Below are 16228 nucleotides of genomic sequence, written 5' to 3'. Positions count from 1 at the left end.
ATACAAAACATATGTATTTGGGTATTTTTAAGTGTCTCTGGTCTCTTTTGAGTAGATTTTGCAAACTTTGTGTAGTTCTAATTATAGAAAAAGGTAAAAAAAAAATCATTATTATTTGAATTTGTAAAAATGATCTAATTTGTTAATTTTACTGCATAATCAATTTGAATTTGAAAAAAAAACACAAATACATATTTTTATAGTAATTTAAGATAAATCAATAACACTGAGAACGAAAGAAATCTCTCTCTATAAACATATGTGTTATTTGTTAAAAGGTTTAGAGTTTGTGGCCATGAAGAAGTGTACACTCACACCTGCCGTCGTTGATTTCTTTAACAACAAATTCAAGTTTTTCTGTCTGCTGCCTGCGGGCCTGAGTGAGGACATGCTTAGGTACCCCTCTCTTCACCAGATCATTGACAAAAAGGAGCAGATGATCCACCTTCTTTGCCCTGGAAACAGTAAGTATTAAAATTGAAGTTAACACAGCAATATTTCACCCTTTCTTATGTTATTGTAGTTGAATCAATATACAAATACATGTATGACAAAAACAAAATTCTTGAATATATCGTAAAAAAATCGTTGTTAAAACAACTATGAAACAAAAACGAAGGGATTATTTTTCTCTGGCAGCTTTTAATTGGAAAGTTTGCTTTCAAAAATTGTATTTTCTACTTGTTTAAATATGATGAAATACAAAACACAATTTTTTTGAGACACAAGTGCCGCTCAAAGTCTCCCTCTTTTTAGCTATAGCTGCCTCTTGGTGGAATAACGAAACATTTTGCTCCTCTAGAGAACCTGAGTTGCTAGCTAAACAAAACAACGATGAAACTAAAGGCAGGAAACAGTGTTATCTAACTCAAAAGAGAGCTTTTATATCAAGTTAGTTTTGGAGGCCAGTTTATCGACAGACTGTATGTAGTATAAGTACAATCATGGGTTTATATGCCATTCTGTAGTTTTGAAGTCTGGGACTAATCATTCTGTATAAGTATATGTCTTCTCTTTATCTTACTTTTGTGGAGTTCTCTCTCAAAATTACTTTCTTTTTGTAGGAATGGAATTGCTTCATTTTGTTGATCATCAGGGTCTTAGCTTTGGCAAACACAACAAGGGTATTCATATTAGCAACATGGCTTCTTACCTAGCTAACTGTTACGTGGGACTTCTTATCCAAAAGGTAAGAAATGTGTTATTATATTATCAATTGACATATATTCAAAAGGCAATATAAATGAAATTCAGAACTTCCGCAATTAAATATAGATCTGACAATATCTACTTGTTAAAAGATAAATACATGTCATTTTGTGCTGAAACTAATAGTCAGACTTTTGAGCCCATTGTCAATGTGTGATGAAGATCTTCATCTAAATTTGATCGATTCAAACGACTATTATCCTTGATACAATGTATAACATGATAACGATTTGATTGGCTTACACTTTTCATCTGCATTCTGTTTAGCTGACATGATATTAACATTATAAATGGCTGCTCGAATCATAGCCTTTGCTTTCCGTATTTGAATATAAAATATTACTAACTGAATAGTTGGTTTTTTCGCATATATAACGAATTACGAATTAAAGTTTCGCAATCTGGCAATTAATTGGATGTATTTTTTGCAGATTAAATTTTCGTGATCTCAATAATATCCCGCGAAAATACGAAAATATCATTCCCGCATTGATTTCTAATATCAACATCATGATCAGATGTATATACAATATTTTTTTATGACTATAGGACATTTTGCCAAATCCTCCAATGAAAATCATCAGTGGAGTGAAGGGAGCTCTTACCGCAGACGACGTAAGTACTTTAATTATATAATATTGTATTAAGTTTTAGGTAGTATTTTTCACGGATTACTTCTGACTTAACTTACTGATATTATAAATCAAAAGAGTATGGCATGAATGTTTCTCACAAATCAGAAAAAAATTGAACCTTACAAAAAAAAAGTCTTAACTTGTTAACAATATAAAAGAGTTGGATACTATACATTGAAAAACTGTTGAAACTTGATTCTGTTAAACATCGTTGTATTAAAAACTTTATTGAGTAATTTATAAATATCTGTATAGACATGATAAATTTGTTGAATTCTTACAGCTCGATTTAATGGAGACAAGACTGCGAAGGATTTTCTACATCTACCTGCTGTGGTTGAGTCAGATAGAACAACTGAACAAAGAGCAGGGCCAGACTGCTGACGTCCACATGGTAACACATTTATACTGACTAAATATCTCTGAGCCTTATTTTACTCAATAAGCACTCACGTCCCATAAAATGTCCTCCTTTTATATCCCGATTTCAAATTACGGTGGGGATGTTTAGTCTTTCTTCTTATCTACTTACGTATCTTCATATTACCTACACATTGCCGTCTATACTGGCCAAGGCTTGTATTCCTGTGTGGTTTATACATATAAAGAAACTGAAAAAATCGCAAAAAGTCCTTTATTAATTTTAGCTTATACTTATAATCCGGGGAATACATCCATCATGTCTCCCTGCAGGTCCATTTTCTCTAATATTAGAATGGAAATTATGTCACTGGAACTTTTATTTTCAATTTTATTCAAAAAAATTTTTTTATCTCTAACCTGGCACGCTTTGTTGCACAGAAAATACATTAAACAAGACATTATTGTTTTTTCCAGACAGTCCTAACCAATATCCAGGGTGATAAAGCTGCGTGTACTGAACTCAGTAAAGTATTCGACCTCTCACATGGCTTTAAGACCACTGGAATTAACAGCTGTCTCGCCCATAGCCTGGCTCTGTCTGCCGGACAGGACATGAAGACAATCATTATGGACAGGTTTCAGATGATGTACCAGTTTCTACAGAAGCTTGACTTCAGAAAGAATGGACTAAAAGAACTCCCGAATGACTTTCTTGGCAAATTCATCAAAATGGAGGAGCTGGATCTTAGTGAAAATCATCTCAAGAAATTGCCAAGCGGATTTGACAGAACAGTATGGCTATCTCATCTCAACATCAGTAAAAATCAAATCACCGAGCTTCCAGAGGATCTATCCTCACTCAAAGACGTTTTGACTTTTCTAGATATTTCCCACAACCCTTTTAAGGAAATTCCAAAAGTTGTATGGAGTCTCCATTCTTTGAAATCACTCCATGCAGACAACATCGGGAAAATTAGAAACCTAGAACTCATTGTCAACATGAAGGGGCTAACAGAGCTCTCCTTGGCATCGAATTTGATTACAACGATCCCGGATTCCTTTGGGCAGCTGGGTCTGACCTACCTGAATCTTTCAGGAATTCCGTGGTTTCCTGATCTAGTGTCGGGAAAATCCCGCCCAACTTTCAAGACATTTAAAACCATACTGAATCAGTACACAGTGTTTGGGGCTATGCTTGATGAAAAGGTATATGGTGACATAATATGAAATTTTATTTATTATCCTCCCACTCATTCGTTAATTCATTCCTTAAAACAGTAAAACTGTTTTATAGACAACCTCTTTATACCAACGTATGTTTGATTGCTTGCGGTCCGAAATGGCCAATAAGAACACAATGTGCCCTGAGTATAAAGACTTCTCGTTTTTATGTGGTTTTTTTTGTTAGATACTCTGTACTGAGAGATATTTCGCCATAACAACAAACTTTACCTTAAAAACTATTATATAACATTATTGACATTCTGTAGCATCAATGCTATCATTCTCTTAGTTGGTCAAATTGATATTACCAGCATACAACGAAAAAAGAAATTTCAGAATGATCTATTAAAATTAATGACTCATTTGGTGTTTAACAGGAACAGTTTGAGTTGTTCAGTAAAGTAGACAAGGATGCCTCAGGCACGCTAGAGAAAGAAGAACTTCTTGAAATGAATACCCTCCTCTTCAGCATGTATCCGAGGTTCGGTGTTAAGGATCTGGATTTCACTGCAAGTAAGTTTCAGTGGTAGCAAAGCCTACGCTAGTATAAGTATATATTGAGAGCTCTAATATTAAAGTCTTCAGACACCACGTTTTGAAACATCTCCCAAGTCAGAATATATTAGTCATCACTTTTTGTCCATTGTGTTCATATTTATATTCTATTTAACGAAATCCTCAAATCAAATATATTTCTAAGATTGTTAATAAATATGTATAGTGCAACCTAGAATATCTCCTACAATTTTTTGATAGAAAAAGTAGATATAAAAGATGCGCAAACAATTAATTGTTAATATTGTTAATTGTTTACAGCTGGAGGCGTTCCACGTGTTATTTTTAAACTGACCAGTTTGGAGAGATTGGAGTTGTCTTTTCATGGGTTAAAGCAGATTCCGGATGATATGAAGGAGTTGAAATCTCTGACTAGTCTTGATGTTTCCAACAACCCATACCTGGAAAGTCTAAGCAGCAGTGTTGGAGAACTACCAATGAAAGGTACCGTATTTTTCGGAGTATAAGTCGCTACCTTTCCCCCTGAAAATCGGGATTGCAACCAATACACCTGTGCGACTTATATGTGGACGAAAACAAAAACAGACGACGTTATTGCATAATACGTCGTGATTTGTGAAAATCGGAAGTTTTACTCACCGGTTTAGCAAAGTATATATCGGGATAATTATAATAAAAGCATTGAAAAGAAATATAATGTATTAAAAAGACAACAAAGATTGAAATAAATACGTACCAGATGCATGTATAATCATAAAATGGATTAATTCACGGAAAATCGGCCGACTAAAGCCTGGTTGTTTACAATCGCAACGCAATGACCGATTTTCTGCGGGATTGTTGTTCAGAAAAAATAAAGAAAACGTCAAAAATTATGAAATATAAAGCAATAACATCATATAATTTAGAAATTCTCTATATGCAGGAATTACCCACAGACGGCAGAAAACGATATTCTGTACATATTGTATATTTCTTCTTATTTGGGGTTTTATTTACTTACCATGAAAAAGTGTTACGAATCCCCATCCTAATTTATCCTGTCATCCATGCCCTATTTTAATTCATGTAGACTTAACGTTTGTAACACAAGGAAAATGTGTTTAGATAAGGTTACTGCCAAAATATACACATTTATAGTGATAATATTCACGATTTGCGGAGCATTTCTATGATCTCAAACATTTGATCTGCGATTTATTGATAAATAATTAAAACATACATAGATATACATATATAAATACAGACACCTATGAAGACAGAAGGCCTTGTGGCAAAGTTTTATCATTTTTACCATGTTATTTTTTCATACATATACATGTAAATACTCTTAAAGCTATATTCGCGAACATTGAATAAATATAAATTTCTTGTTTTTAGTTCAAATCGCAAAATTGGCTATAGATTTTTTAAGACTATGATCTCTTCAAAATATGTTTGAAAAGTTTTTTTTTCTAAAATCAACTTAAGGTTACCAAATAAAGAGAAAAAATGGGTTTAGTTGAAGAAAAGTATTCATCTTTTTCTTTGAAATAACATTCACGATTTGAGATCATGTTTGACATCATTATTTATTAAAATTTCAGAAATCAACCTGAAGTACTGCCCTACATTGAAGACTCCCCCTAAAGAAGTGGTGGCAAGAGGATTCAATGCCGTGTTTGGATACCTAAAACGTCTTCTGTCTGGTTCAGTCCAGTGTAGACGGACCAAGCTGATGATGGTGGGATTGGGTGGTGCTGGCAAAACGAGGTAGGTCTGCAGGCTGAGGGTAGCGGTACATATCTTTCTGATGTAGTTAGCTTAAATTTTTTATCTTATTTTTGATCAAGTAAACTTCAGATATTCTGTTTAAACAGGTCAGTAAAATATGATATTGACAAAATTAACAGATATCTTTATATTACATATAGAACCTGCTTACAAAAAAACAGCTTGGTTTTATTTTAATTATTTAATTGGATATTAAATTTAAGGTCTGTTTAAAATGAATTATTCGTCATCTCATGATGTCAACTTCCGCTAGCTATGTTACAGTCCCTACCTAGCCATCTCACCCCTGTATACGTTTTGAAAACAATTTTCTATTTTTGTTAATTTTGTATTTGCATATTATATTCGCTTGCTGCTAAATACTGTTAAGTCCTGTTTTATGGGTGCAACGTCATATTTTTTTCATAATTTGTGCTCACAATATCATGATATCATGATCACTATCAATACTTATATATCTACAAGGCTAGATAAATCTGCATTATGCAAATACGGAATATGCAAATTTTTGATAACCTTTTTTTGTTTTGTCCAGTCTTGTGAGGACACTGATTGCCTCCAGACCAAGTTACTACCAGGACTATGGAGAACAGATCACAGATGGCATCAGTATCACAGACTGGACAGTGAGAACCAAGACTAAGGATGAGACGCTGACCTTCAATGTGTGGGACTTCGCAGGTCAGACCGTCTATTACAACACTCACCAGGTACGTACTGTTCTACACAAAATCGTATTTGTTTTATCATTTAAATTATCTCCCTTAATAACTCTTATGTGTTCTGGTCAATATTACACAAAGGTCAAAAAGGACTTTTGTAAGTTTTTGTAAAGTGTGAAAGAAACGATTTTAGTAGTACCTGTTACTTGTAAACGAGCCTAAAGGTGACAAAAATGTGTTCTGAACCTGCTTCATTTTCCCCTCTGAAACCTATGTTTTTTCGTATACTTTGTAAACATTTAGTTATATATAAAGTTACAATTTAGTGTTAGCCTTGATGTATACATGCTTAATTATGATTGACATGATGCAGTTCAATTGCACCGGAAAAGATGCACACTTTGGTCAAATAATAGAAAAAAAATCATTTATATAATTAAAGCTACCGGTATTAATATCTATGTGGATATATCATTCACTGAATGAGACATTTGTAATATTGTTTTTACAGTTTTTCCTGTCAAACCGTGCTGTTTATCTTCTTCTGTGGAACATCCGACTAGGATATGAACATGCAGGATTGGATTTCTGGCTCAATTCCGTGGTTTGCCATGCTCCCAAAGCTCCAATCATCATCGTTGGAACTCATTGTGACAAGGTAATGGTTTTTAGCCATAATGTTTTGTCCGTTGTCATGTGCTGTTCATCAAATAAATAATTTTCTTTTAAAGATGCTACACCGCTGACAAATGGTATTTTTCTTCAGTTGCAAAAGTTACTTACTTAACACAATTACTTTCATAGAATACCCACTTTACAGCACAAATGCCCTATATAGAAAATGAAGTACTGATTGCATATGCACCAAAAGCAAAACAAAACATTTTATGTGTAGCTTTGTGCAAGTTAAACATATATTTACACAATTAGACATCATTTGTTTGCAGATGATAAGTATTTTTATAAGTATTTTTTATGCTCTGTCCGCGGTACCGGTGGTGCATATTTGATAAACGGTACCTGTACAAAAAGAGAGAAATTAAAAAGGGGAAGAAAATAGTATTATGAGTGAAACTTACCACGTGTTAGAAATAAATATATATTATTAAGCACACTTATTTAGATGAATATAGTAAAATGACATCTTTTTTGCAAGTCATGTATAGCATATTTTATGAAATGATGAAAGTCACACAGCCAGTGAAAGTTCTATGTATGATGGTTCGTGTGACAAGTACAATGTGTGCACTGTGTTTAGAAATGAAATACAACATGATAATCTGTTTATTATGTCCTAGTCATGTTTATCAAATATATGTTTAAAACCCTTGTACACAAGGTTAAATGTAATTTGTTTTTTAAAGGTTGAGAAATCCAAGATTCCACAAGAGGAATTGAAGAGGAAGTATCCTCAAATTGCTAGCTTCTTCTTCGTGAGTTCTTACACAGGGGAGGTAAGTCATTGTATGGAAATATTAATGAAATATATTATCTAGAAAGTTACTTTTTCCCTTTCAAGGTAATTGTCTGCTACGATATTATATCTATTAAAACAATTTTTTATGTATCTTTTACTACCTTGAAAAGTATTTTCATTAGAAACACCGCAAGATTTTGATAATATTTATGACCTTTGGCTTCATTTGCACCTTTCATTCTTGCATTGGAAATTTTGTCTAAAATATCTATTATTATACAATGTATGTATGTATTTGAGCTTTAATTCACTTTTGGTGTACTATATAACTGTGAAAGTGTGAAATACTTTAAATTTACATACAACAGCTATATGACACTCAACATTTCATTTGTTTTAATTTTTGTACTGTCATTTTAGGGTATTGTAGATCTAAAAGAATATCTAGTGAACTTAACCCTGCAGCAAAAGTACATGGGTGAAAGGATTCCCGAAGCTTGGCTAACTCTGGAACAAAGAGTTATCCAGTAAGTGTATTGATCATAAGTAAATACTGCATTAAATAATTTTAAAGAATATGACCCAAGGCATGATATCCCTCATTGAAATGCTATTACAAGTTGGCATGAACAATCGTCGACGCTTTTTTTATCTAGTTTAACCGTCAAAATGTTGGAGAAAAGAATGGTTCAGAAGGATATAATCTCAACTAGTCGGACCAATTAAACAGTACGTTCATCCACAGAGGCAGATGTTTGAAATCAAAGGTCAAAATAAAGTCACAGTGACCTAATTTGGTAAATGACCTACAGCCTCACCTTGTTAAACCCATGGCCCAAGTATGAAATCTCAAGTAATGTAGGTGTTGCACTAAAATACCCATTGCAGTATTCTTATCAAATTATTTCAGGAAAAGAAAAGAAGAACAGTTGGACTTGATTAAGTGGAAGGGTGTTGAGGATATTGCCTCAACTTGTGGCATCGTTGATGGCCAAGAGGTATGCATGTTCTGCATATTATATGACATTTAATTATGGATGTTTTTGTTGTTGATCGGTTTTTTTTTAAATTTTTATTAAAGTTTTTATGATAACGATATTCATACAAAAGCAAAATAAACCTTCATTATTCATATATAATCATTTCAATTAGTTTGAAGCAAACTTTAAATTGAATTTGTGTCATAATTTTATATTTCATATTAACGAATGATCATTTAAGATGTATATTTTGTATATAAGTGGCATATTTACCAAATCTTTATATATATTTTTTTAATTTTTCTGTTTTTTTATAGCTTGTACAAGCCGTGCAGTTCCTTCATGATCTTGGTTCACTTCAGTTCTTCAACACTGAATTTCTTCGTGGCCATGTAGTCATATACCCACAGTGGATAGTTGATGTCATGGCTTGTATTGTGACCGTCCACGCAGGACCGACTCAGGTAAGATATCATAAATAGCAAATTCTCACCCTAAATATTTGTGATACCAAGACGATATGCCATGCAGGTATTTTTCCCCAGGGAAAGAGTTTTCTCTCTTTACGACAATACGGTGAATAAACCTCTATGCACAATCCAGAGGAGGATGGCTACTTCTTTATTTGTGCTTGTTACTGATGCTCGGTGTTGTATTTAAGAGGTTTGAATAATTACAAAGGAGGGACTTTATTTATGTACCAATGTAGTGTATCAGTGTAGTTATCTCCCTTTGGATATTGTAACTGATTCTACAATGTAGTTATCTCCCTTTGGATATTGTAACTGATTCTACAATGTATATGTGATAGAGTTCTTCCTTGTAAAAGTAAAATAAGATACATAATTATCTAAGTATTTAAAGGTATTACCAATATTCAATCTCCTTTGTAAAAACTTTACCTCCATTAAACGATAGTTATCTCCCTTGTTGCAGGATGGAAAGCTCTTCCACAAAGACATGGCTGTTGTTTGGAAGGATTATCCGGCTGATGTCCACCCATGGTTGCTGAGACTGACAGAGGAGTTTGATTTGACCTTTCCCCTTAAGGATGAACCAGCCAATCTTGTTCCTTGCCTGCTGCCAAACACAGAACAAAAGGTATCATATTAACATGAATTTTATGTATTCATTCGTATTCATTACAAGTGTGTCTTTTTTCTCTCTCATTTTTACTTCATTCACATTTATAAATCTAAACGTGAAAATAGTTAACAATGAAAATAGTAATGATTGCATGGTTATCTTAATAAGAAAATTTTAGAATTTTGAATGAATTTTGTTGTTTTTTTCTAAAAATTTACTGAAACTTTGTGTTTGTGGAATTTTGGAATATGCATTTAAAACAAACAGAAGAAATAAACTGTATGAAGAATACTCTAAGAATGTGATTTTCATATTTTTGGACAAATGGTAGCGGCATAATAAACATGGACTATTCTTAGATGGTTATTTTGTAAAATATTTGTCATTGAGTTGTTTAATAAATACATTTTTCAGTACAACTGGCCTACTCTTGATGAAGGGTCTGATATTAAAGAAGGGAAAATGGTCTATAGCTTTGAGTATCTGCCAGCTGGCCTCTTCAACAGGGCACAGGTACGTGTCATCATTTCAATTCTGTGCACATCAAGTTTAATATATGTTTGAGAGGAACACATTTACGGAGTTAAAGTTTATTACATATACAAAGAAACCTTAACAATGTAGCAAATATATAATCATACTATAAAATATAAATTAATTATACTATAAAATACATTATTATACAATCATATACAAAGTATATAATTAAATATATATTAATTTTATTATAATATATATACATTAATTTTATTATAAAATATATATCAATTTTATAATAAAATATATAATAAAGAATTCGCTCTTCTCCTTTCGGTTATTAACATTGTTCCACTATAATGTCAGAAGAACTATGCAAAGAAGAAAGAGTTTATCAATGGAGATAATCAGGTATACAAAATACAAACAGAATACATACACGCAATCAGCTATTGAATAATTATATAGTTATTCTTGATAACTTTAACATTAGGTGCGACTGCATCAGTTTGCTGAGAAAGGAATCCTTTGGAAGAAAGGCATGTTTCTGAAGAAGAACAACCATATAGCTGTGGTTCTTCAAGACAGGTACATTTGTATATTTTTTAAACCATCAAGATTCTTATTGTGTTATCATTTAAGATCAGATCAAGTATTTTGCTTTTATTTATCATGATGAAATGAAAACATAATTGGCTCAATTGATTATTGAAGTAATCACTTTTAACAACTATGTATTAATGTTTTGTGGAGTCATTTTTATTGTATTCACAACGTTTGTATATTCATAGCTCTGGAAGCGTGTTGGTTAAGGCCCAGGGTTTCCGTCCAGAGAACATTATCTTTTTGGTACACGAGGTATTTGAGACGCTTATCACTGATGCCTATAGTGGAGTGCAGTATGATTTCCAAATCCCTTGTATGGAATGTCAGAACATGGTAAGTGTGATAGTCGTGTTTTGGACCAAATTAAAAAAAAAAGATATCTAAGGAACAAATCAAATATTAACAGTATTCAAAAAAGTATGGTTATTTTATCGATTAACAATATGTCTGATATATATAGTTTTTCAATGTGTAAACTTTCGTAAAGCCATGCATTTGGATTTTGTCAACCAGCACGCAAATTAAGCGGACGTGACTTTTTTCTTGAAATATTATTTAGAATATTGATGGCCATTACATTTGAATTTTGCTTGTCATAACGCAAGTAAGTTCAAATGGTACACAAACATTTACTTCAGATATAGTCTTCAAAATTTAATGCTCTTGCTTGCCAGCACATGAGTGAGAAAGCTTGAATGTATGTTCATCAAAGTTGTATACACTTTGAATTTTTCCTTCCAGCAACTGAATGAGAAAGCTTGTGTTAATTGATCTGTAATACGTATTCATCAAATTTGTATACACTTACACTTGTATTTGTCCTACTAGCACCTGAGTGAGCCGAGCATGTTCTCTGCTACAAAGATACACAGAGCCGCTGAATTGAAGGCGCCCTTCCTTCAGTGTGACAAGCTGTTCCACGTCTTATCCATCTCAGAATTACAGAGTGAGTACAACCTACCTTAAAAAGCACTGATTATACTAGAAATGTATGGTAAATTGTATGTAAAGTTCATGTATTTTAATTGTTATTTTCCCTACGACAGAAATAACACTGCTTATATTATAAATTGTTATTTTTATTCTTTTCCATAATTTAACAATTTGGCAGTATTGATAGTACATTTTGTAGTAGAATTTAGTAATGTATTCAAAATTAAGGGACTTTTGAAGTGTACCTTGGCCTATATAATTGAAAGAAAATATTTGTTGACCTTTTTGATCATCAAAAGAAGAATGAAATAAAAAAAAACATTCAAAATACTGAAAGAATAACAGACTTGGCGACAGATTGTGGAAAAGCTTCAAGCATAATTCTAATATTTGACATTAAATCCTTTCTTTAGATGGTTTACCTCCCGACAGAAATGTTGACCTTGACAATCACTTGCGTCGCAGTGTCCAAGAACTTCATGACCTTGGTGAGGGGGTCAAGGTCAATGTGATGTTTGTCTACAGTAAGAGAAATGTTCCCTCCCTGCAAGATGAGGGCAAACTTATCCACCCTGGTACTGTGATGGAGGACTTACGAAATGCTGGATACAATGTGTGAGTTTATGTTAAACAATATTTTACAAACATCTGGAAATATTTACCCAGGCCAAGAAAACCACAGAAAACAAGATTGACAAGCAAACAGTGCCACATTAAAGACAGCAAATTCTGTACAATTTACTTTAGGGTCTACAGTAAAGACATAGAAAGCAAACAGAGTACGAGAAAAAACATTTATGCACTTCTAGTGGAGTGAGAAAGAGTAGACATCCACCCTTGGGGAAAGATCAGGGCTCGAATTTTACATTTTTTGTCACTTGCTAAAATTAGCAAGTGCCCTAAATTTGTACTTGCTGAAATATATTTTTACTTGTAATTAAATATTTGTATTCAAATTACTATTTTGTCATATATAAAATCATTTATTTTTCCATGATGGTGTGAAGTGTATAGGTATATCAACAACATTATTATAAGAACTGTGTCCCCATATTTTCCATTAAAACAATTTTTCAAAATCATTTTGTCATTTTTACAGTTGTGCATAATAAAACCCACTTACTAAAATATGCAAGTGCATATTTTTTCACTTGCTATTCTGGTATATCTACTTGCAAAAAGCAAGTAAAATAGCCTGAAATTAGGAAGATGTCTTATTCTCATCAAACTTTATGTTTTTCATCTTACCCCTTAGATTTATATTCCCGTGTCACGTCTAAAGACATGAAAAATCATCATTTATAGATGACTCTCCAAAAAATAATAATTGCTAACAAATATGTCGGTTGTACATGCAGGTCCTTCTGTGACAATCCAGAGACCGCCGATATGTCGGCACTCACCCTCACCATGAAGACAGCCAAGGTTTGTTCTTATCTGTTTTGTATGGGAAGATTTGTAGTATATGCTGTTAACCTTCAATTGCTTTAGAGATTTCACAGAAAGGAGTTTTACATTGACTTATTTTGTTTGATTTGTTTGTCATTAAGAAAATGATCATCTGCTCAGATTGAAGAAAATTTATTCTGAATACAAAGGTCACAACATAGTTTTGTTTCAGTTATCTTTTATACTATTTAGAAATCGGTGATAATGTATACCGTTAAGAAATCAAAGTATTGAAAGCACTGGGTGTTTTAAACAGGTTGTTTTAATCGGAATATCTGATGAGATGTGTGAAACAGAGGCTTGCCGAAACATCATCATCTTTGTGAAGGAGACCCTGCGTAAGCCTATTGTACTTGTAGCTCTTGGTAACGGACTGAAGTGGAAGGATACTAACATCTATATAACACTTAATGACGAGGTAGGATAGTAGTTGACCTCTGAATACTGTGAACGTACGCGTATAATTCTGTACAATTCATTTAGTTAAAGATGCTCCACAGAGCATAAATGATTCTCATATCTTTCACTAGAATTACTGTTAATGCATGTAAAATATGTCTAATTAACACAAAAACAATATAAAAACAACTTGTTTTGCTTTTCGTGGATGCACAATCAGTACTTTATTTCAAATAGGGCATTGTGCAATGGACTTTTTTCCAGGACGCAAATTATTATTGTTGATATTTTCATCTTGAATTAAAATAAGAAGCTCAAACTTTTCAATGGTTATAATGGTGTAAAATAAGTACCTTTATTTTGATTTAATCATACTGGCTACTTTATTTACACAAGGAAATAGAAAGAATATCGAGTCTAATTGATAGCTGAGATATGCATTGTTCATATAATAATAAAATGATAAAACATAACCTGATGTAATTAGTGCATTTTACCGTTACACCCATGCGTATTGTCCATATGATTTAAAACATAATTTTTTTTAATGAAAGGTTTATATCAAGATGCAGGACCCAAAAGTCTACAAAAGCAAGCTTGCGGAACTGAAAGAAGCTATAAAAAGAAAAATTTCAAAAAAGACAGTGGTATGTAAGCTTTGTCATAGTGTACATTATACCACATATGCAATAAATATCCCGTATCATTTTGCAAACATTAAGTTTATGGCATGATTATTCAAGCTGTGACTTGAACCGTTAAACAAACTCGTCATTATTGTGTGTTCAGGGAATGTAGTTCACGATTTCTTTTAATGCTTTTAATAAAAAAATTAAAAAAAAAAACATTTAAATCTTTTAAAGCTAGAGAAATATGTTAAAGCTCTGAGATAGGAAAATATTCAACTTACTAAAGGTGAAGTGAAAGAGTTTCGACCGAATGAAATATTTTATTGAAATAAACATGTTCGTGAAGGTATTCAAACGTAAGGTAATGTCTAAATAGCAAAATCAGCGTCTATATTTATTTCCTGAAATTAATTCATGAAACTTGCCTACCTGATCTTTCATCGTTTTGTCATCTTAGGTTGAAGATCAACCGGCCTGTTTTGTAAGCTACTGTTGGTCAAACTCCCACGATGCAATTGACAGGGGCAGCCGCAGGAAGGAAGGAGCGCTCGGTTGGGGTGATCCGCGAAAAATCAAAACTTTCCTGGAAAGTAAAGGAATTCCTTGCTGGCTTGATATAGAACGTGTTGGAGGGGTAAGTTTATACAACTATGAATGTTTTTGAAGTTAAAAGAATTCATGATTAATACTATTATAATGCAGTATTAATTATTTTGGAAAGGTCATTATTCTTTGAGAATCTATATATAAAATGAAAGTTTAAGCCAGTTCTTCATTAAAGATCCTTATTTCAAAAATGACTTATTAACTTTTATATTTTTATGTGATTTAAATTTTCTTTTTAGAACGTTTCTGAAACGATACAAATGTGTTTGTTTTTAAAGGGAGGCTTGTTTGAGGACATTGCAGGGGGATTAAGGAAGGCTCAAGTTGTTGTGGCCTGTGTATCTGATGAGGTAAGCTTAAAACAAATAAGATTGAAATTAAAATGTGTATAGAAAATGAATATGTAATTATTTGATTATCAACAGATGTATGTAGCAAAACGTGTCTTAAGTCATACTTTGTAATAAATGAAAATTAAAAACAATCTTTAGTAATAAAATTGAAGCAGCAACAATATTTTGTAGATTTGAACCTGAAACTTAATTTTTCTTAATAATTTACTTCCAGTATGCCAATTCCACGAACTGCCAAATGGAGTTCCGTTTCGCTTTGTGTCAGCTTCGTCTGCCAATTATACTTGCGGTGGTTGGTACAGGATACCAATGGGAAAGGTCAGAGGTGAGTCAGTTGTCTGAGGTTAGAGGTCAGATATTACAGAGAGAGAGACTTTCATGAATAAAGTTTAGGGTCATAGAGGAAATTTCTAAATTGATGAAATGTCAAGGTCAAATTTTCATTCATTTTTTAGATTGGCATGCTTGCTGTTGGGCATCAGAGTGTTAAAGTGAACTTCCAGCATGAAACCAGTGAAGCATGTGACATATTGTTGAAGGAGGTCAAGTCCAAGGTCAAGGTCAATTCAAACGAAGACGAGGGCAAGAAAGGAGAGGATCAACAGAAAGTGGCTTTCCAGGTATGTCAGAAAAATATTGTTATGAACACTTACATTGGATAAGAGCATTTGTATGTCCCTGACCTGAACAAAATGGATAATACAGCCCTACAGTGTCACTCTTATCCATGTCATCCTGTCCTGTGTCTTTGCATCCTATACCGTCAAGTTCTCGTCCATTTCGATGTTTTGCGTATATTTTAGTTCCCTATTTTTTAATTTATTTACATATTTGAAGTTAGGTGATTTCATAGTCAAATGTTGTTTTATCTGTTAACTTGTTAACACAAATGTTCTGTCATTTGTCCATGG

General features: G+C 32.8%; 1 protein-coding gene across 2 annotated transcripts in view; it reads left to right on the top strand.

Annotated features, from left to right (window-relative positions):
* Nucleotides 1-16228, top strand: part of LOC138319065 (uncharacterized) — a 49116-nt gene that overhangs the window by 24482 nt on the left and 8406 nt on the right. For both annotated transcript variants that reach the window (XM_069261977.1, XM_069261968.1), the window contains exons 23-49: nt 279-464; nt 1065-1189; nt 1759-1824; nt 2128-2238; nt 2682-3413; nt 3809-3944; nt 4248-4430; nt 5534-5699; nt 6256-6430; nt 6894-7040; nt 7747-7836; nt 8220-8326; nt 8710-8797; nt 9097-9243; nt 9716-9880; nt 10280-10378; nt 10836-10930; nt 11134-11281; nt 11777-11894; nt 12295-12496; nt 13240-13306; nt 13587-13748; nt 14284-14376; nt 14816-14992; nt 15243-15314; nt 15532-15642; nt 15773-15937. In XM_069261977.1, coding sequence (XP_069118078.1) covers nt 279-464; nt 1065-1189; nt 1759-1824; nt 2128-2238; nt 2682-3413; nt 3809-3944; nt 4248-4430; nt 5534-5699; nt 6256-6430; nt 6894-7040; nt 7747-7836; nt 8220-8326; nt 8710-8797; nt 9097-9243; nt 9716-9880; nt 10280-10378; nt 10836-10930; nt 11134-11281; nt 11777-11894; nt 12295-12496; nt 13240-13306; nt 13587-13748; nt 14284-14376; nt 14816-14992; nt 15243-15314; nt 15532-15642; nt 15773-15937 — 4133 coding nt within the window. The remainder of the gene's footprint in view (nt 1-278; nt 465-1064; nt 1190-1758; nt 1825-2127; nt 2239-2681; nt 3414-3808; nt 3945-4247; nt 4431-5533; nt 5700-6255; nt 6431-6893; nt 7041-7746; nt 7837-8219; nt 8327-8709; nt 8798-9096; nt 9244-9715; nt 9881-10279; nt 10379-10835; nt 10931-11133; nt 11282-11776; nt 11895-12294; nt 12497-13239; nt 13307-13586; nt 13749-14283; nt 14377-14815; nt 14993-15242; nt 15315-15531; nt 15643-15772; nt 15938-16228) is intronic.

Source organism: Argopecten irradians, chromosome 1, assembly GCF_041381155.1.
Source record: "Argopecten irradians isolate NY chromosome 1, Ai_NY, whole genome shotgun sequence".
Taxonomy (NCBI): Eukaryota; Metazoa; Mollusca; class Bivalvia; order Pectinida; family Pectinidae; genus Argopecten; species Argopecten irradians.
This window is presented reverse-complemented; position numbering and strand designations above follow the sequence as displayed.